The sequence below is a fragment of the Podarcis melisellensis genome, assembly GCF_964234715.1.
Source record: "Podarcis melisellensis genome assembly, chromosome: 4".
NCBI classification, from domain to species: Eukaryota; Metazoa; Chordata; class Lepidosauria; order Squamata; family Lacertidae; genus Podarcis; species Podarcis melisellensis.
The window spans coordinates 71101790-71124242 of NC_138531.1; the positions used below are offsets into that span (position 1 = coordinate 71101790).

Here is a 22453-nt window from a genome sequence, read left to right on the forward strand (position 1 = left end):
AACAACAAAACAAAAACCACTCCTCCCACAAACATATTTAAAAGGCTATATTTTATTTAAAAGGCCTGGTTGAATGGCAACGTTTTTGCCTGTCACCTAAAGATATATAATGAAGGTGCCAGACAAACCTCCCTGGAGAGAGCATTCCACAAACAAAAATGACATGAAATACATTAAATGAGGGGAAATTGCTTGCAAAAATGATACCTTTTTAATTATTATTTTTTTTAAATTTCACAAACTGATGAAAAACTGAAGAGTGAGAGAATGAGAGCAACTGGAACTGACAGATGTGTTTGTGTCCAGTCCATAGGAGCTGCTTTCTAAGACAGGCATAGGCAAACTCCAGCCCTCCAGATGTTTTGGAACTACAACTCCCATCATCCCTGGCTAATAGGACCAGTGGTCAGGGATGGTGGGAATTGTAGTCTCAAAACATCTGGAGGGTCGGAGTTTGCCTATGCCTGTTCTAAGAGATGCCAGGAGCAGCAGAGGAAATGAGGAGGCAGGGAATCCCCATTCCACAAATGGAATGTTGCTCACTGTTTTTAGCGTTGAAGGCACTTTTAACAAGTAGAAAAATTCAGTTAATAAATTAACCACCCAGTCTTAAACTTGATAACCTAAAAGCAAACCCCACCGAGTCCCAATGGAACTTGCTTTCCAGTAAGTGTGCATACAACTGAAGTTTAAATTACTTTCTATTTAGAGGGAATGATTGATAATCATCTTGGGAATGTGTGTGCTCCTGTCGAAAAGAATGTATACATGATAATAATTTGCATTCATCACAGTAGTCCATACTGCTCAGTGCTGCTTTGGCATCTCTGTTTGCTGGCCTTCAATTCACGTACTACAACCTCTCTGAAGCTATGCATGAGCTTGTTATACTGATGTTTTTGAAAGTTTCTCCCTTTGAATTCTATCTAGCATTAATTATGTAAATCTTGGAAAGAATGCATGGAAAGAAAAGCTTTAAAAATATAAGATTATAAACTACAGAATGCTTTTAACCCTGTAAGGGACAGTGGGCTTTAATTTACGTGAACATAAAAGGGCTGGTTACTGCAGTCTTGACACCAAGTTAAATAAAATAACAATTGCAACATTTAACAGATAGGCACCCGAAGCACAAATGGAATTAAATTATCCATCAACTGACTTTTCGTAGTATCCATTATAATAGTTCTGAAATCAGAGTATATCCAGCTAATATTATACAGTCCACCTGCATTGTATCTAGAGAGTTCTTACATTCCAAACCTAGGAATATATCCTGCGTTAGCATGGGCAACTTACTTTTTAAGAGCTGTGTGTTGAGCCTTCCTCCCTTCACCAGCCAACACATGGATGGATCAAATGCTTTTGGCATGATCCCTTCCAACTTTACAATTCTATGGTTCTCATTAATTCACAGTGGATTTCTGAAGATCACCGCTCTCCCACTAGGGCCATCATCTGATGTGGGGAGAGCTGTGGGTTCTGCTCTAATGTTTCCCCCTCTAGTTTTAGGAGAGATCGGGGATGTCTTATTTTATTCCTTTGACCAATACCAGTGTTATATTAGTGGCCAAATCCCATATTTTTGCATCAGTGGCAACAGCCTTATTGCGAGAAATCAATGGGTGTTGTGCTCACCTTGACCTAACTGGCTTGTCAACGCCACTTAATTCTGCTTTCTATCAATGTAAGGTCATGAAAGAAGGGTTCTCAACTGAACAGGGGACATACATTTTTATGAACTAGCTTAGCTGCCTTGCTGTGCTGTTGTTTTGGTCCAATGCTGGAAGCATGCATATTTTCATGCAAGAAATGTAAAAGCTCAAAATAACTCCTTTCAGCTATTCCCTGTCTTGTGTTTTGTGTTCTTTTGCAGTTCTTATCGCTGAAGCTCATGCCTTAAAATTTTGCTTGAGAAGTGTAGCTATTAGCCATTTTTCTCTTTCTGATTACGTGGTGTGCGGTTCCTCCGTTAACAGTGGTGTCTTGTAACGTTATACAGTAGCTACACCACCTGACTCTCCGCGACCTCCCTTAGCTCCTGCCAAGCCTACACCAATGCGAAGAAAACCTTTGCCACCAAACACGGTGACCGGTAAACCTGGAGGTTCAGGTATGTTGTCTCATGAGGCAGTTGTTCTACATTCATTCATTCATTAATTCATTATTTTATTTAAGGCACTTCTAGGCCACTCTTCACTAAATTCAGTTTCAAGGCAGGGTGCAATATATTAAACACCATGCATAAAACTACATTATAAATTAATTCTAAAAATGTTGTTGAAACAAACAACAAATTAGCAAGTCCAGCAAGGGCTGGGCTCATTTCCAACAGCAACAATTCAGTCAAGCCAAATACCTGGGCAAATAAATGTTTTTGACCATGGGCATAATCTAGAAATCTCGCTTTTTTTCATATGCTCAAGCACTTGATTACATCTCATGAGGCTTTTGCAATTTGTTTCTAACAAACTCTGTTTTTCTCAGTGTTGGATCAGTTACAATTACCGAATGTGTCAGAGGTATCCAGAAAAGAAGGATTCCTTTGCATTCATTTTGAACTATGATAATGTTTTTTACAGCTATCCTGGGAATGATTAAAAGTCCCAGTCTTGATTATAAGCCCCAGTTATCCCAAGAAAGGAAAGGAGCTGGTTTTCTAGGTTGATGTTCCATTGCATACTATAGTACAAGCATCTGGGTTCTTTCCTGGAACAGCAGCAATTAAGTCAGAAGATTTACATAATCAATTTTGTCCATGTGTTTGTGATGTACACACACCTGCACCCACCCACCCACCCACAACCACCTGGATATTACCATAGAACATAGTTCAGTGTTCACATGAAGATGCATTTAGTGTTTCTGATGTATGCATGAAGTTCTAAATGCACCAGGGCTTTCTTAGTTTCTTCTATGAACATTGCAGAGAACTAACCACATGTGCAGTAGAGAATCTGAATGGAGTCTTCACAACTATAGCATATGTGAAGGGGGTCTTGGATAACGGCATTCCACAAAAAAATGGTGTTTTAACATGTCTCCAGTTGTTGTTGTTGTTGTTGTTTACATTCTCATTAAATTTCATCTGAGTGTAAGATACTAAACTGCTGATAAAGGTAAAGGTAAAGGTACCCCTGCCCGTACGGGCCAGTTGTGTCCGACTCTAGGGTTGTGCGCCCATCTCACTTAAGAGGCCGGGGGCCAGCGCTGTCCGGAGACACTTCTGGGTCACGTGGCCAGCGTGACGAAGCTGCTCTGGCAAGCCGGCACCAGCGCAGCACACAGAAACGCCGTTTACCTTCCTGCTATACAGCAGTACCTATTTATCTACTTGCACTTATGGGAGCTTTCGAACTGCTAGATGGGCAGGAGCTTGGACCGAAAGACGGGAGCTCACCCGCCACGGGGATTCGAACCACCGACCATGCGATCGGCAAGCCCTAGGTGCTGAGGTTTTACCACAGCGCCACCCATGTCCCTTAAACTGCTGATACCTTTTTATATTTCCTTTTTTCCCGAAAACTGAAGACAGTTTACACATGAACTGGAAGCTATAGTAAATTCTAGAGGAGAAAAAGAAAGCCTATTAATATGGGAATTTCATACTTTTTTAAGATAGGGTATTTCAAGACTCAGCATAATTTTGTGTAAGGAGGGTTTTTAAATAATAATAATAAGTATAATTATAGACTTCTTTAATTTTATCTTTCAAACTATCTCATTTTTCTTGCTGGCATTATGTAAAAGTGCTTTGTTTGTGCCCTATGTGACATGATATCATTAATCACTTAAAATGGAAGGAGTAATCAGACATGTTAATAAACCTGCTGCAAGCTGCTGAATGTTTACTGGCAGGGCATAACTGTTAATATATCCCCACATCCATCTTCAACAATGAAAAGTGCCAAACAGCTTTTTAAGCAGAATGTCGGTTCTTTTGAGTATACAGAAAAGTACTTGTAATAACAAATAACAAGCAACCTTCTTTGAATTTGCTAAAAGAATTAAGTCTCTCTAGTTTGGATAAATTCTACCAACATTTCTTCAATGCTCACTGAATTACAGGACAGGAATAACAGTTTGTAATTGTCTCCCATTTTTAATGGGAGGAAGAAATTAGATTTCTCATCGTAACTAATCTTTTTCCATTGATAATTCAGCACAGAAGTGGGAAAATAAATAAAGGCAAGCCTCAATGAGGGAAGAGTGCATATATTTCAGTAACCTCTACTTAAGTTTAATTTAAATTTAGTTGCAGTAGGCTATGGAGATGAGGGCATTGTTTCAAAAGCTTCACGGAAAAGATGGGTCCTGAGGGGAAATTCAAAGAATGTTAGAGAGGTGGCATCACACAGGTGTTCTGGAAGGCAATTCAAGGCAGGAGGGGCAGCAGCTGAGAAAGGCTTTTGTCCTTAGAGGAAGCCAAGCAAAAGACCATGGGCAGAGATGCATTGGAATGGACGAGAACAGACATAGCAGGAATGGTCAGGGAAGGAGTTTGTCTGGATTGAAGAGAAGAAAGGAAGCCAGTTAGGGATTTACAAAAGATATTTTAATTGTTTTCCTCATTCTCCCAGAATGTGGATGGAGATGCACATTAAGTATGAACATTCCACTGAAAGCTATTCATCCTGGATAGACAGCATTTATGCCTGTGTTTATATCAATTTATGCCTGTGGGCAGACCCACACTATATACTTAAAGCCTATTCGATTCATAATTTAAGCACATGTCTTTCTTCCCAAAGTTCTGGAAACTGGAGCTTCACCCTCACAAAGCTGCTATTTCTAGCACCCTTAATAAACTACAGTTCCCATGATTCTTTGGGGGTGAAATGTGCTTTGAATATACTTTAATACATGTCTGGATCTCTCTCTTTCTCTCTCTCAGCTGAGCCTGATCCAGTCTACCGTTGTTTATCCATTTATCCCTTTCAACACATAGAGTATGGCACAAATGAACCAAGAAAAAAACCACAGAAAGTTGCATAGATCTGCAATATAAAAATGTAAATTTATATCTAAATCATTTTATCACTTGAAACTGACATAAGAATTCATATCTGCCTGTACATCTCTAGAATCAAGCAAGAAGGTTACTTAAAAAGTTGAATTTCTTCAATGAGCTGTGAAATGTTGTTTTTTTTAGAATCAATGCTACATTAATTCTAAGTGGACATTCAGATTTGTTTCTGTTTTTCAATAGGAAATGTCTTGATGCCACGAGCCTCTTCATCTTCCACAGCAAAGCCTACAGGGCCAGCAGCTCATGGGAAAACAAGGTCACATAAAAAACCCCCTACAGCATCATCATCTCCAGATTATAGTAAGAATTTTAGGTGTACATTTGTAGGTTGTTATTATTGTTGTTGTGGATTAAATTTGTTTACAGCCCGTCATCTGTAGATCTCAGGGTAATCACAACATAAAAATACAAGCTATATAATATCTTGTATACAAAATACATAATAAAAAGAAGAACAAAACAAAACAATGACCCCCTCCCCTAACCACAAACACGTTTAAAAAAGTAAAGGGTGTTAATCAGGCAATGGCCTGGTTGAAGAAGAATGTTTTCGCTTGGTGCCTAAAGGTGTATAATGGAAGTGCCAGCTGATCCTCCCTGGGGAGAGCATTCACAAACAGAGAGCCACTTCAGAAAAGACCTGTTCTTGTGTCGCCACCCTCCAGATCTTTTGTGGAGGAGGCGCACATAGAAAGGCCCCACCTGGTGATCACAGAATCTGGGTAGGTTCATATGGAGAGAGGCAGTTTTCTCTGGCTATTTTATTATGTCAAATTAGCAGCATAAATCATAGGTTAATATTCCAGCAGCACCAATAGCCGTTTTAGCAGTACAAGTAATGTTACTTCGTTCCAAATATATATCAGACCCTCCAAGTGTCCCTATTTTCCAGGGACATCCTTGATTTATCCAACTCCCAAGCTGTCTGAAGGCAATCCTGTATAGGGAAAGTTTTTTTTAATGTGTAATGTTTTATCATGTTTATATATATGTTGGAAGCTACCCAGAGTTACTGGGGCAACCCAGTCAGATGTGTGGGGTATAAATAATAAAATCATCATTATGGAATGGGACATCCCTATTTTCATCGGAGAAATGTCTGAGACTATGATATACGCATTGGAGTTATAGCACACACATCTTGCACCAACCTATCAAATCCCACATAGTAATACTACAGATAGCAAGAGTTACTACATGGCTGAAAGAGTGCAGAATGAGCAGGTAAGATGGAGGAAACCTCAGTACTGTAGACACAACAGTGTGTGCTAGTTTATGCTTAGTTCTTTGGAAATATTACAGCTGTAAACTATAGTCTGCACACTGAAGGAGCACTCAGAAAAGTGTCGTCTGATGGGCTATGATCTCCAAGGTTCATCAGATGACAAGAAACCTACAGTGGATATCTGCACTCCTGCATCATTAAAACAAAGCAAAGCAAAAAAGAAACCTTATATGTTCCTGGTGGCAACTATGCTTTTCCTCTACGGTGCCCCAGAGGTCAACTCAACTTCCAGGGCATTAAAGAACATGGCATGCTATGGAAAGTGGAATTGGCTCAGGTTTCCCTTCCACCTTTTTAAAAGTGTTGCTAAGTACAAGACCCATGTGCCTCCCTAAGGACTGGAGCATCAGCAAAACATAAAAGAATCTTTTTTAGAATTTCAGAGAGGGTTTTGTATATTATGCATGAAATGACTCCAACAGCAATAATGAGCTCAGCCATTTATTTTATGATTATCTTTGTTTTGGCAGTGCAAAGAGGCTTTTATTTTCCATCACAGCCAAATTCAGCTCACTCCTAATAGGAAGTGAACATGATTCCAAACATGCACTAAGGAGTGGATTGAAGGTTAAAATGAGAGATGAAATATGAGGTGCCATTTCAACTTTACAAAGAAGTGCTTTTATTAAAATTGTGTTGTGGTTTTCCTCTCCTTAGGTAATAGAACTTTGTTCAATTCACAGCCTACATCAGATACTGATGCTTCTGGCAAACGAAGGTTCACAGGTATGTCTAAAATAGCTGCAGTAATGTCAGATTGTGAAAATGATATTTAACCATATTAATTATTTTTGCTCATCATCCAAGTTCCCAAATTAAAAGCTCTTTTAATCATTCTCGCTCTCACGAACTTAATCCCTGAAGCTCCTGATGTTCAGTGTGCAGCTTTTTGATGATGACTTATTCAATTTGTATACCGCCCTTTATCAAAAGATCCCAGGGCAGTGTACAACATTAAAACACATTTGTTGTTGCTGTTTAGTCATTCATTCGTGTCCGACTCTTCGTGACCCCATGGACCAGAGCACGCCAGGCACTCCTGTCTTCCACTGCCACCCGCAGTTTGGTCAAACTCATGCTGGTAGCTTCGAGAACACTATCCAGCCATCTCATCCTCTGTCGTCCCCTTATCCTTGTGCCCTCCATCTTTCCCAACATCAGGGTCTTTTCCAGAGAGTCTTCTCTTCTCATGAGGTGGCCCAAAGTATTGGAGTCTCAGCTTCATGATCTGTCCTTCCAGTGAGCACTCGGGGCTGATTTTCTTAAGAATGGATAGGTTTGATCTTCTTGCAGTCCATGCGACTCTCAAGAGTCTCCTCCAGCACCATAATTCAAAAGCATCAATTCTTTGGTGATCAACCTTCTTTTTCTTATTTAAAGCACATTACAGAACATTAACATTACAGAACATTCAGTTCTGGCCCAATGATTGCCATCAGTTTGATTTGAGTTAATTTTATAATGAATGATTTTGGTATGTTGTACTATTTTATTGTTGTTAGCCGCCCTGAGCCCGGCTTCGGCTGGGAGGGCGGGATATAAATAAAATTTATTATTATTATTATTATTATTATTATTATTATTATTATTATTGATAAAACATAGTGAAAAGCCTAATAATAAAATAGTCACATAATAACAGTCCTGTCCAGAACACTTTCACAGCCCATAGATTATTTAATTTATCCAGCCCGTATGTGCAAAAGCTAGGAAAGGCAGGTTTGCAGCTGACCATAGCAGTACTGAAAGCCAGGGGGACATCGCAATGTCAAAAGATAGCATTGCAGCCCATACCAGGGGATTTACTCTAACAAAGCCTTGTCCTATTGGGATGGATGATCATCTAAGATTTGCAACCAATGCATGGTTGCAGGCATGGCATTTTTTCAGTCAGGACGTGCCAGAACACAGTTCCGGCACCTCTTGCCACACCACGTCTCTGGCTCATGAGAAGACTCTCCCCAGAGCAAAGAGGACATCCTTGGTGGGCTTTGGAGAAGGTCTTCTCATGAGCCAGAGGCACAGTGGAGCTTTACAAGGCTCTTCAGCCGCCCAGGCTAACAGCTTTGGTGCAGAAAGAAGCCTTCCTGTGCCTCAGCTCTGCAAGCTGCCCTGCTTCTCTGACTTGCACACACAAGAAGAAGGGACAGGGCAGCTTACAGAGCTGACATGCAGGGAAGAAGTTTCTCTGTGATTCGGTTCTGCCCATCCACAGAGCTTCCCTTTATTAAACCTGAAGAGCATTGTCCTTTTTCTATGTTCCTCCTCATGGAAACATGCAGATGGGGACAAATATACCCCTCCTTTAAGTCATTTACATACTGTCTTCTCTTGTATATTATTTACTACAAAGCTCAATGACTAAGCTCTTTAGTGACGAAACGTCAGACTACCGGAACAACTTCGGAGCACTGAACCACTAGTATATTGCAAGTGGACTCTTTATTACTGTATTTGCAATTGTTCAAGATAAAAATTATTTTGGAAAGAGGACGTTTATTGTTTGTTTACAGAAAGTTGCCTTGGTGATATTACCTTGTGTCAATTGCAGTAGTCATCTTCCATGTGGCAGCCCTTCAGATATTTGAAGATGGCTATCATATTGTCTCTCAGTAGTCTCTTCTCCAGACTAAACATATCCAGCTCCCTCAACTGTTCCTCATATGGCTTGGTTTCCTGACTTTCATCTTTATCGTTTAACATATCTTTAGCTTATGAGTTTATATTGTATTGAAGTAGTTACCAGAATGAAAATGAACCAGAAAGTCTCCAATTTAAGCCTTGCTCTTTCATGAATTTCCTAAGTGGCCTTAGGAAAGCCATATCCTCCCAGTCCCACCTGTCTTAGAGTTTAGCCTGGATTTGTTAAGCTAGCTCTCACACCTGATATTGTCCTACATGTAAGTAACTTTCAAGAGTCTCAAACTTCTACTTGACTTTTCATGCAGTTGATCATCACTTATATGACTACATTAAAAAAAAAACCCAAGAACCTTAAAAATCGACATCAGGAGAGATATCTGACATGCTAAATTACTTTCAGGGTTTTTTTATGGAGAAACATTCAACTGTGGGCCCTACCACCTGAAATAGTGCAGTTCTGACACCACCACATTTGCTACTTGGATATTTTTTTTAGAGCACCTTAACACAGATGCTATTTTTCTAGGTGAAGGTGTGTTGTATATAAAGAAACCAGAAGATGTGCCATGCTCCATCACAGACACACTCCAATACTTTCCAACGGAAGAGGGGGACAGCACAGAGGTAGCTACCAGCCCTCCACGAAAGCCTCCTACCAACCTCACTGTGGTAACTGTCGAAGGCTGCCCAACCTTTGTCGTACTGGATTGGGAAAAACCACCAAATGAAACTGTTACAGGTTAGACTTTGGTTCTCTTAAAGTTTAGAGCCTGAACAATATTGTTAGTCTTTCTTTACGAGCCTGCACTTTCCCCCACAGCTATTCTTGCCTGGTTCTAAAAACTAGAGGTGTTACTTAGGCCCCTGAATATGTCATATTATGTAAATATTATTATTATTATTATTATTGTTATTGTTATTATTACTATTCTTATTATTGCTCACCCTGACCTTTCAATCGGTGAGCCCAAGAGGCTCAGTGGTTTAGACCACAGCGCCATCCACTCCCTTTATTATTATCCTGCTCATCTGGCTGGTACACTAACTAATGCCCTTTAGATTGTGTTTTCCCTCCCTTGCATATAATGTCAGGATTATTTGCTTTTGGGGATAATTTGTATTCAGTTTTCAAATAAACAGAAACAACAAAGACTAATCAAGACACCATTAACATACAAAGGAGTTAAGAAGGGTGGAGTCTGGAGATCTGCCGCACTGTCTCTAAGATCTTAGTCTCAGATTATGGTTCTGACACCACTTGAATTCCAACCCTGCTTAGGTTCTCCTCCTTGTGCATAGGAAGTGTCAGCAGGAACTCTGGAATTTGTAGTTCTTGCTTGAGGGAATGTGTCACACCACATAACGCACATCTCTCTTTCTCTCAAAGGTCAAGTCACTGAGTTTCCTACACAAGCTCTCATTTGATCTCCCTGTTCTGGGCTAGCAGTTTGACATTCAGAATGTTGTTTGCTTTGTTCTATTACTGTTTCTGATTCACTCCAGGAGATTAAAGGAAACAAATGAAATTGACAGGATAACAGAACACAAATCTTCTTCATCATTTCAGAATATAGAGTTGTATCGACTGAAAATGGAAGCCCTGCAGGAAAGGACAAGACTATTATAACGACAAATCAAACTCATTCTACTGTAGAAAACCTGAAACCTAACACGAGGTAATACAATTAGGAAATTCTACCATGTGATATATGAAGGGGTTCTAAGCACCCAGCAGTTGCTTCTTTTAAGGTGTGCTCTCCCCAAGTCCCACTCTGGACTTCTGCAGTAACTCCCCTTTCTGAATTCCCCTCTGAGAGTGAGGGGAGGGGAGAGAGAATGTGTTTTATAGTTGATGTCTAGCATTTCAACATTATATTTTATAAGATGCAAACAGCCAGTTGTACAAGCAAGCTGACAAGTGTGCACGTTTGCATATATGATTTATGCATTAGAGAGGTGCTACTATAGTCACACCTAAGGATGGGGAGAAATTTAATTCAGTTCATGCTTAAAGGCAAACCTACCTCATTCACACTTTCTGAAACAATACATACACTGAAAAACAGCCATCTTTCAAAATTTGCAATGCTCAAAATTTTGCCAAGGAATGTGAACAAAATGCATATATTTGAATAAAGTGTGCACAAAATAGTATACATCAATGAAAACAGCATTAAAAAGGCATTATAATATAGGGAAATTGCTTAAACAAAATTGCACATAAAAATATGTATATTGAAATAAATTTGCACTAAAATGCTGCTGAATTTTCACAACACCTTTTGAAGAAGAAGATTTGCAAACCGATGTGGAAATGTGAAACAAGACTGGGAAAATGAGAATCTGAAGGAAACTGAAATTCACAGATTTGCTTATCCCTACTTGCCCCCTCATCTAATGGCATATCTAGTGCAAATGAAGGTTATCTACATAGATGCATCTTCTCGTGTCAGGAAGATATCAGGAACGGCGTCCCAGGCCTTGTTTGTTCATTATGGGCAAGAATTTATTGTCCTAAACATATCTGAGAATTTGTGCTGTAGCCGGAATTGTGAAAGCTGCAAATGAAGGCTAAATCCACTAGAAACACAAAATGAAATAACTTGGATGGCTGTTGTGACAGGGCTAGTGGTTGCCTGTAGGCTTCCTGCCTATCTCTTTATTGCAGTCCTATGCACACTGAACAAAATTACCACAATGAGGTTTCCTTCCAAGTAAGCAAACTTTGTAGGAACTAGAAGGGTAGAGACATGACATCATGAGCTCATTCTTCTGCCCCATGGTGTTGCTTTAAGGGATATTCATACTGTCCATTACCTGTTTAACACAGTTACAGTTTTTAAACTTGCTGACACTTTCTTGCCTTTTGATTTTGTTGGACAGCTGGATTGCTGGAAAATTCCATGTGCTTTTTGCAGACCCGATGCAGGTGTTCCATTCTCTCATAGTAACTCATGTCTGATAATCGGTCCTTTTCATTGGTTATTTTGATTTTGTTTTCCATAGGTGAGGAGTGTTTTGGCTTTTGAACCTGGCGAGCTATCAAAAATAATGTGTGCAGCATTTCAGAGTGGGGAAAAATAACATCTTTAGACTTGACAAAATGCAAGCAGCTAGGAAAATACAAAGCATCTTACCCCATAATTTGGTTCACAGCATTTTTCAAATTATTAAATGTTGTTGGAGCGAATAGCATTTGGCTGGATCATCAAGCAAAACAACATTTGTGTATTATGAATCTTCCTACTCAAATGTCTTGATCTTTCAACAGTTGCTTTCATGTGAGGAGTTTAAAGCAAATCACTCACAATAAATAAAAACTCCGCATAGAATAAGTTATGGTTGATCAACTAACAATAATAGTTGGACCACCATTGAATACTATGCACCCATAGCAAGCCGTGACTAGTTGTATACTTTGGCTACAATCCAACACAGACTTTAGCATGTTTGGGTCTGTGTTGGAATGGAACCTATGCTGTTAAATCCAGCTTGGATAATGTTGGCTTAACTAGCATGCAGACTCTCCTCCGGATGAAATAGAAAAAAGTCCTTGTTGACATATTATGTTACCGTGGATTCACAGGCTTAGCAGCTATCCAGCTGGAGCCATTGGCTGAGATTTATCCATATTGCCTATGCCGCCCCATTATTTTTAGTAGAGTTGTCAAGCATACACTTTCCTGTGTGAGGTGATTATGTACTGAGAGGTGTGGCAGGTGGCACTGAATCAGCCACAAGCATCACTGAGCAAACAGGCCAGGTAAAGGAGGGGTCCATGCTCTTACCTACTAGCATCCCAAAGCAGCTGTGGAGGCAAGGGGGCTGCAACATGCAAACAGCTGCTAGAATCTAGTCAGCAGCACCCAGTGTGATCTGATGATGTCAGAGGTGATGGAGATGCCTTTCCAGTTAGCAACGATATGCTTGCATAGTGCTGACCCAGACTCCACCACCAATATGTTCAAGAGGTCTTCATGATCATTGTAAGAGCCATTTATTGCTCTCTGTCCCACCGTACTGGCCATTGCTGGTGGTTATTCCATGGTTGTCTTCCTCCCACAATGTATTCTTCAGAAAGATGCCTTTTCATATTCTGAAATCCACAATTTCTTGCCCTTTTCACATTTGAGTTTACTCAGATTATGGGGCTTATGCTTAACTTTTGCTCTTGTTCCTGCAAAGTTCTCCGGAGTATGTAGCTTTCAACTATCACTTTCCTTATGTTTTTGAACGTAAAGTCTCAGGTTGCCCATATGTTGATGTATATAGTTTTGAATCTCTCCATATGCCATCTCCATTTCATACCTTAGCTAGAATTGGGTCTCTAAAGAAATTTATGTGTGCCTTCTTGAGATATGAAAAATATTTCGAGGTTGTTTAATACAGGAGGACATCTGCCCTCTTCCAATCCAATTAAATTATCCATCTCTGCTACCCTTATCTAGTAAATGGCCGGTTCTGTGTGCCTAAAGATTAAGGGAACATCAATGGAATTGGTCTCGCTGAATGCCTACTCAGCTGAACTGCTTTGACACTGAACCGGAAAACAGGTTTCTTGCTTTGGGCCATAGATTAAAAGCTTTATGCTCTAACAATTCACAATTTGTCTATATAATCTGAGCACGAACAATAATAACACTATCTTGTCATTTCCCCAGGTTTGCAACAATCTGTTCTTGTTTTCTTAAGTCCAACCAACACCCATGGGTTTTAGGGAAATGTTATCTCACTTACACAGGCCACGCATACTTTTCCTGTTTCCTTGAATCTTTTTTTGTTTTAAGGACACTCAAATGCACTCAACACTTCATTAAACGTCAAAATTGCAGCAGCATTTTGTCCCTAGTAGCACTATGGGTCAGGGTGTCTGGCTATTAACCTGAAGGTTGGTGGTTCAAGCCCACCCAAATACTAGTAGGTAAAATAGTGTACATGCTCAGCAAAGTGGTTAGAAAGATTTTCTAGTAACTTTCTGAATATGCCAATAAATCTAAATAACGAGATTTCATGATAGATGTACCTTTTCTGCTTGAGATTTTAAGCCAGCAGCTCAACTGAAAACTGCATATTGAGAGGGGTTTTTATTCCCCTTTCCTTTCCTTTTCTATGCACATACATTTCTGCACTGTTGCAAGATCTGGAAAATAGTGCCATTCCTTCTGCTTGCCAAGATTCCATATGCGATAGCAATTTCCTATGGAAAAAGTCTTTACTGCAATACAAATAATGTTCACTTAATCTGTGCGAGAACATTTTTCTTATATGTGATGTGGTGGACTTCTTTGGTCCATAACCTGTTCCAACAGTTGAAGGCAAATAACTATTTGGCATACACTGTTTAGGGATTCCGTGGCCTTGTAATCTAGCTTGCACTTGAGTGCTGATTGCATATCTCTCTTAGGACTTCAGGCAATATACAATACAGTGCTTGTCTCAGGAGTTGCATAAAGGTAAAGGGAGCCCTGACCGTTAGGTCCAGTTGTGGATGACTCTGGGGTTGTGGCGCTCATCTCGCTTTACTGGCTTCCAGGTCATGTGGCCAGCATGACTAAGCTGCTTCTGGCGAGCCAGAGCAGCACACGGAAACGCCGTTTACCTTCCCGCCGGAGTGGTACCTATTTATCTACTTGCACTTTGACATGGTTTCGAACTGCTAAGTTGGCAGGAGCAGGGACCGAGCAATGGCAGCTCACCCCATCATGGGGATTTGAACCGCCAACCTTCTAATCGGCAAGCCCTAGGCTCTGTGGTTTAGACCACAGCGCCACCCACGTCCCCAAAGAGCTGCATAGACCACACAAAAGAAATGAAGCTAAAGGCTGTTTCTTGGCATTAAAACACTAGATAGTAAACATGTAGAGGACACAGTGCACTGTTTTATGCATCTTTGACATGTTGATTTGGGACCTGCACACTTCTACTTTTTCCACAGTCATTGTCCCTGATGCCTGTGTTTCCACAGCTTTCTAGTGGTGAAAAAATATGTAATTACATTACAAAATAGAAGTAGGTGCATGATAACTACTATAGCACCGGAAGTGGCCCTGAGGCCTGTCACAGAACCACTTGAACAAGCTTTGAGGGTGTGTTCATTGTGTAAGGAATTCCCCTCAAGAGGAGAGAGAGGATCATATGCACTAACCCATATGTCTTAAATGTTTTCATGAAAACTTACACATTCAGAGAGGCTTCGTACAAAAGGAGTTTCTAACGCACAAGTCACTAGGATACAGAAATGTGCTTTCATCCTGTTTCCAAATAATCACAAGTAACAAATGCGTGTTTGTGTTTTGTGCTGTTTGTGTATGCATATACAGAAGGATTGCATTGCAATGTATATGTGGCAAAATATGCATGTATGCATTTGGTCCATGTGATTATATATGTGCATCATTTGTGCAATTTTCAATGTAGAAATTATAGCTATGTAGCAAAATAATAGTATTTGCTTAGCACCTTTCTTAAGTGGTCAAAACATTTCATGTACAGTGGTACCTCGGGTTACATACGCTTCAGGTTACAGACGCTTCAGGTTACAGACTCTGCTAACCCAGAAATAGTACCTCGGGTTAAGAACTTTGCTTCAGGATGAGAACAGAAATCATGCTCCTGCGGTGCAGCGGCAGTGGGAGGCCTCATTAGCTAAAGTGGTGCTTCAGGTTAAGAACAGTTTCAGGTTAAGAACGGACCTCCAGAACAAATTAAGATCTTAACCTGAGGTACCACTGTATTCTCAGGAATACTTACAACAGTCCTTTTAGATAAACCAATGCAATTACTTTACCATGCAATGCTTGATGTTTGCAATAAAGAATTTGGTGTATCCCCCCTCCCATTTTCTTCCTAGTTATGAATTTGTTGTGATACCTAGCAACCCCCTTGGTGAAGGACCGAGCACCGAATCAAAGCCATTTAAAACTGAATCAGGTAAGAGTTTCAGTAAGTGTACCAATTAGCCACAAGCCTCTATAGCTCTTTACGCATTTTAATATCTACTTGCTGTAGGAAAAATCAGCAGATAAAGTGAAAGCCATATGGGAATTGTGCATTTACGCAAACTTCCTCAAGAATGACATTTTAATCTGCTACCTGGAAATGTTGTTAATTTTTATTTTATTTTTAAATACAACTCCCTGCCTGGTTTAAAATGCCATTAACTAATTACTCTCAAAACTGCTATAACCTCATTTAAAGCCTTGTTATTGTTTACAATGTAAAGACACAAAATACATAAGAAAGTAACAAAAAATATACCCCCCTGACACATTTAAAAGGTCCTAAAATAGACCAAAACATCAGATAGACAACACTTTTAAAAGCACAGTCTTAGGTACAGTGGTACCTTGGGTTACATATGCTTCAGGTTACATACACTTCAGGTTACAGACTCCGCTAACCCAGAAATAGTGCTTCAGGTTAAGAACTTTGCTTCAAGATGAGAACAGAAATTGTGCAGCAGCGGCGCAGCGGCAGCAGGAGGCCCCATTAGCTAAAGTGGTGCTTCAGGTTAAGTACGGACCTCTGGAATGAATTAGGTACTTAACCTGAGGTACCACTGTACTTCAAAGCACAGTCTTTGGTATTTCAAAGTAGTCATGAGCAGCTTATTAGTTTAACGTAAGCTCACAAGTATTCTGTCTTGATTTCAAACCACGTTGCAGTTGTACAGATTACAATTCATGTCAACTGAAGAAGTAAACCCTTTTCCCCAGCATACTTCTGAAATGCTAGAAGTTATTTTGCAGTCTGACCCAGCACTTGTTTTTTCTCCTTAGCGGACCCAAGAGTGACGGAGCCAATTTCAAGTAAGTCCTTTATACATTATAGTATACTCTGGTGAGAGCATTTTTCTGAGGTGAGATAATGTACTGCTGTATGACAGAGTGGATTTGGAAGAGAGAGGCATTTTGCATATGATTTCACGGATTTGGGGGGGGGGTTGGTTTTTTTGACCTGTGCTGTTTGCAAAGAGTTCCTGCCAGTCTAAATGTTTACCTGAGGCCTGCTCAATCAATTGGAGTTGGCGCTGCACTGGCTCAGAACCAAGGGGTAGAAATGAGCCAGGCACAGCTCATATTTTCTCGGGCCTGTCATTAAATTAAAAGACAGCTCTCTGAAATGAATAGGCTGTTTCTCACTTAATAAGTGATTTAACAGAGCGTGCAGCAGTGTCCAGCCACTGCTATAGAAAATCTGCCATCAGCTTCTGCAGCTCTCTGAAAAATGTTGGCTGCCCTCAGCTTTATAGTGGGCGACTGTAAGCTCCGTATAAGGTCTTTAACTAGGAGGAAAGGATCTGATACAGTTGAGGGGTGGGTAAGTTTCTTAATTCATTTAGGAGACTCATGTTTAATATGGTGTAAAAGGTAGTTTTCCTTTCTGTGGTTCATCCGCTGCAAAAATGTGTTTCTCAGCATTTATTTTAGTTACAAAACCCATTTTTACCCCACTTTTGAGCCCCCAAAGGGGCCTCCAATGTAGCTTAGATCATCAATTGAAACAATAATATAATCAAAGCAATAAAGTGAATAGTGCCGGCTATAGCAACAGCAGAAACACAAACTAGAAAAGCTCAGAACAAACCGTAATTTAAATGCAGTAGGGAAGTTACCAGACATTGGTATAAGGAAGGGACCTGCCTGGCTTCCTTAGGTACCAAGTTCTGCAATCTCAGTGCTGCATCCAAAGAGACCCTTTCACACATCCCATATTTCTCTTGCTACAACGTATTAAACCTTTTTATTGGTTGAAACCTAAACTTCAAAGAAATGTACAAATTGGTGTCCCATCAATTCCACTGAGCAAATTAGAGCTGTTATTCCAGTCTAACTGGTTACTATGCTTTTGTGCCTGAGTTCTGATCAGAAATTGGTGTAAATACGAGACCTTTTCATAACCTTTTATTTCCTATTTAAACCTACTTTCCTTTTTATCTGCTAGTTCTGCTGGTTTATCTTCCAACTCTTGTTTATTATACTGTTTTGTTTTATTATTGTGAGCTGCCTTGAGGCCATTTTATAGTGGAAGACAGGGTAAACATTTAAAAAATGTTCCTATATGTCTTTTTCTTTCACTTCATTCCAATGTCTACGCACATATTTTTGCACATAGATTATTTGTTGCTCCCTTACAGTGGGAAAAGATGCCATCTGGACTCAGATCAAATTCAATTCTGATTCCCATTCTGAATGCAAGGGGAAACAGTTCGTCAAGAGGACTTGGTACAAGAAGTTTGTTGGTGTACAGTTGTGCAACTCCCTCAGATACAAAATTTACCTCAGCGATTCACTTACAGGTATGAAATTGAGGGCAGCAGTATGGGGTGGTTGGTGCTGTGAGCTGACCAGGGGCATCATGCCATCAGAGCACTTTGTCAATGCTGCTGTCTGGAGAAAAAGCTTCCCTTAACCGCTTTGTGTGGCAATGCTGGGCAGTGACTGACTATGGCTGTCAGTGCTAGCAATGACTCATCTCTGTGCTATCAAAAAATCCAGAAGCCATTCCAGCACCAACTGCATCACTGTGTTGTTTTAAGGATTGAATGTGATGCACAGCATCGTAGGCTAGATCATCCCCATTTGCTTCATTCAGTGCTTCACTGATGGTAAAGTGGAACAAAGATTCCTGCCTTCAACTTTAAAGGGCATGGAATCTGTAGTCGCCTGAAAAGACTGCTGCCAACTTAGCAGAGATTCTCATTGACAGGGTACATTCTTGAGATGGCAAATGATCCAGGTAGTGGACCATATGCCCATGGAACAGGCTTCCACAGATGTACGACCAGCTAAATGAGGACCAGCACACACAGATGTGAATGTGCAAAGCTATGTAAAGTAAGTTGCAATTGGGTCGGTTAGCTTTTTTGGGGTGGAGAGCAGCAAATTGGATTTGGCCAAACATGTTTATAGGGCTGTAGGCATGGTCTACTAGTCAGGGACTGCTCAGTTTTATATACTTCTTGTCAAATTCTTTAGGACGGTCATAAACACTCCTCTAATCTTTATTTAATGGCATTTGAATTTCACTCATTGTTTAAAGGCGATCTTCATGTTTTCAGGTAAATTTTACGACATAGGAGATCAGAGGGGGCATGGAGAAGATCACTGTCAATTTGTGGACTCGTATTTAGACGGAAAAACAGGGCCACATGTTCAGTCGGATCAACTACCAACCAAAGATGGTATGTTTTAAAGGGTTTGTGTCTTGACTTTTTGGACATGGATCCACAGCCAAACCTGGCTTCCCAAAAGCTTGTTTAGGACACACATTTGCAAACTAAAATTTGCTCATGCTCATGTCTTGCCCTATGGGCTGAATGCCTCCGGGCCTCTCTGGTCAGCTCTTCAGTTTCTCCTCAGGCCACACTTCCAAGTGGCCTTGCTCTATGCCCTACCTGAATGCTTTTGGCTGGCTGGAATGCATCATTCAACAGTGATAATGGTTGCCCAAATGGAGAAAGGGGATGTATCAATCTCAGACTTTTCCATGGCTAAAACACAACTACTGCACTAAGAGTCACTCTGCCCACTTTTGTCTGTAGCTGTACCCACGTTTGCCTCTGGCCCTAATCGCCACGGACATGCAGTTTCCCCCAAAGGTATAAGGGAATGTGTCCCACAGGTGGAAAAAGTCCTTGCTTTACACTTTTAAATGTGCACTTTAAAAATCTTAGGTGCAGTGGTGCTGTTGTTTAGTCGTGTCTGACTCTTCGTGACCCCATGGACCAGAACACGCCAGGCCACTGCCTCCCACAATTTGGTCAAACTCATGTTAGTAGCTTCAAGAACACTGTCCAACCATCTCGTCCTCTGTCGTCCCCTTCTCCTTGCGCCCTCCATCTTTCCCAACATCAGGGTCTTTTCCAGGGAGTCTTCTCTTCTCATGAGGTGGCCAAAGTATTGGAGCCTCAGCTTCAGGAACTGTCCTTCCAGCGAGCACTCAGGGCTGATTTCCCTAAGAATGGATAGGTTTGATCTTCTTGCAGTCCATGGGACTCTCAAGAGTCTCCTCCAGCACCATAATTCAAAAGTATCAATTCTTCGGCGATCAGCCTTCTTTATGGTCCAGCTCTCACTTCCATACACCACTACTGGGAAAACCATAGCTTTAACTATACAGACCTTTGTTTGCAAGGTGATGTCTCTGCTTTTTAAGATGCTGCCTAGATTTGTCATTGCTTTTCTCCCAAGAAGCAGGCGTCTTTTAATTTCGTGACTACTGTCACCATCTGCAGTGATCATGGAGCCCAAGAAAGTAAAATCTCTCACTGCCTCCATTTCTCCCCCTTATATTTACCAGGAGGTGATAGGACCAGTGAGAGATTTTACACCTAGTGTACACCTAGACAAATGTTAATACCAGAACCAGCATTTCAGTGTTCAGCTTCTGCTTTCCCTCATTTTGTTTTACCAGGCTTTTTTAGAGCGGTGCGACAGGAGCCTGTCAAGTTTGGGAAAATAGGTGCGGAGACGCATACTAACTACGTCCACTGGTATGAGTGTGGAGCAACAATACCTGGAAAATGGTAGAGCAAGAGATAAGACAAATGGCAGAGCAAAGGATGATACCAAATGGCTGCAATCCAGCCATGGCTAACCCAGGCAAGCTGAGAGATGGAAATGTGTTATGGTGTAGTATTGTTCATTCTGAAATCTAACAATACTGTGTTAACTGTTTGATAGCATTGGCTGCTTAATTATAGTTGTCCAGATTTATGGATCTGTTGTAGGAACTTAGAACATGTCATAAAATACTTGGGAAGCTGGCTCCCTCTTAAGTCTCTTCTGGTGCCTTCTACATATTTTGAAAGATGTAGTTTATTATTTATCATTGTTTGAGGCACCTTTTATGGAAAAGTATGTATTCTGAATTTTATTGATGCATACTGCCAAAGTACGTGTTCTGATTTATTTTTCAACTCATTTAAGTTATTCTGTCAGGTTAGCTTTTCTGCTACTTTATATGCCCAGGCTGCAAATATACAGTTCTCTATTTGAACACTCTGGAAAGCTAATGATGTTCTCTGTACAGCTCTGTACTCAGATAGCCTGTGTTTTTAAACATGGCAGCCATATGCCAGAGAACCATTTGACTGAGCCCATGTCAATAATCGTTCCGCCATTTGAAAGTGTGGCAAAATGCTCACCACTTGGCCTGAGGTAGATTGGATGCCTGCATCATTTTGTGGAGAGCTCACCTAAGGGTAGGTTTTATTCTCTATTCGTTTTAATTTTGTATGTCCAACAGGACTTTGATTTGGCAAAAGCAGGTTACATCTTGCTTGTAAGGCCTGCTCCTCAAGACGCTTGTCTTGCATAGATGGAGCTGACTATTGAAGGGACTGTATACACATGCTTCTATGGTGCTTTTGGAGTAACTGGAAGCTATGTCTCTGCAGATTATTGCCTCTCTATAGTAGATTGATTTCAGCTCTGCTCGAAAGGTAGAATGCAGCCACCTAAAGGTAAAATCTGTTGCTACAGCAAACAACAGGGAGATGATCTGTACAAACCTTAACCTTGTGATCACTATCATTATAATGGAGCAAAACAGGATGTTGCATTTCAAAATATTGTGTGCTCTAATACTTACCAAGGTCATGTATTTTAAGCACAGTGTTTGCCTTTACATTACAAAGCAGAGAATCATTCACTGCTTCCAGGGAAACCTGCCTTCCCAACATGTATGCAATATTCATAATTTATAAAGTGCTCCCAAAAAATCAAGACATAAAATCAAGAATAAGCAGGTTTAAATGGACCCTTAACAAGCTAGTATGATTATTAGGTTTAAACTGTGTTGAGTAAAGATGAATGCAGACTTCAGTCAAATACCATGTAGAATATATTACGGCTGAAGCATACAAAAATCTTTATATACAGTTGAAACAGTAATGTGATCTGCTTTGTAGAATGGAAAAATGAAGGCTGTTTTTTAAAAATGGCTCTGTGCTTCCCCTCTACACAAAGTGATATATTTGTATTGCTTAAACATTTAAACATTATATATATAAAGAGATGTAGGTTTTTAAAGGTGTTTATTCAACGTATTAAAAAAGAACACAAGGAATATTGGATTGGTTGTTTATAATAAAAAAATCTTTTAAGTACATTGCCGGTACACTGTACTCTTAATAAAGTATTTTAAATCATAAGTAGTATTTGATCCATTGGTATGTTTAGCAGACACAAAACTGAAAAATTCTGAAAACAATCCTAAATTCTCTTGAGAGCTGCTTCAAAGACTTTCCAGTAACCTTTAGTTGCAATTTTGAAATTATAACTGAAATTATCGGATAGTTTGGGGAACGTGGGGGTGTCCTGTTTCAGATTGACAGCAAACTCAGAGTGTGCCACATCCTTCCTTAACTAAGATTTTGTAAACAATGTGAAATAGAGCATCTCCCTCAATATGGCTTAGCTGAGAGGCTCCATAGCCTCATGTGGTTGCCTAAATGAATGTGCTGGGTTTGTCTTACATGGAAGCATTGTGTG

The 22453-nt window shown here is 40.3% G+C and overlaps 1 protein-coding gene across 36 annotated transcripts in view; it reads left to right on the top strand.

Moving 5' to 3' along the window:
* ABI3BP (ABI family member 3 binding protein) overlaps window positions 1–22113 on the top strand; it is a 140680-nt gene extending 118567 nt beyond the window's left edge. For 35 of the 36 annotated variants that reach the window (XM_081908326.1, XM_081908337.1, XM_081908343.1 and 32 more), the window contains 10 exons: window positions 2003–2113; window positions 5210–5329; window positions 6972–7040; window positions 9484–9696; window positions 10525–10633; window positions 15808–15887; window positions 16736–16765; window positions 18094–18255; window positions 19018–19140; window positions 20373–22113. In XM_081908326.1, coding sequence (XP_081764452.1) covers window positions 2003–2113; window positions 5210–5329; window positions 6972–7040; window positions 9484–9696; window positions 10525–10633; window positions 15808–15887; window positions 16736–16765; window positions 18094–18255; window positions 19018–19140; window positions 20373–20488 — 1133 coding nt within the window. In that variant the 3' untranslated portion in view covers window positions 20489–22113. The remainder of the gene's footprint in view (window positions 1–2002; window positions 2114–5209; window positions 5330–6971; window positions 7041–9483; window positions 9697–10524; window positions 10634–15807; window positions 15888–16735; window positions 16766–18093; window positions 18256–19017; window positions 19141–20372) is intronic. The other variant, XM_081908358.1, reaches the window with a different exon arrangement.
* Window positions 22114–22453: the final 340 nt, after the last annotated feature.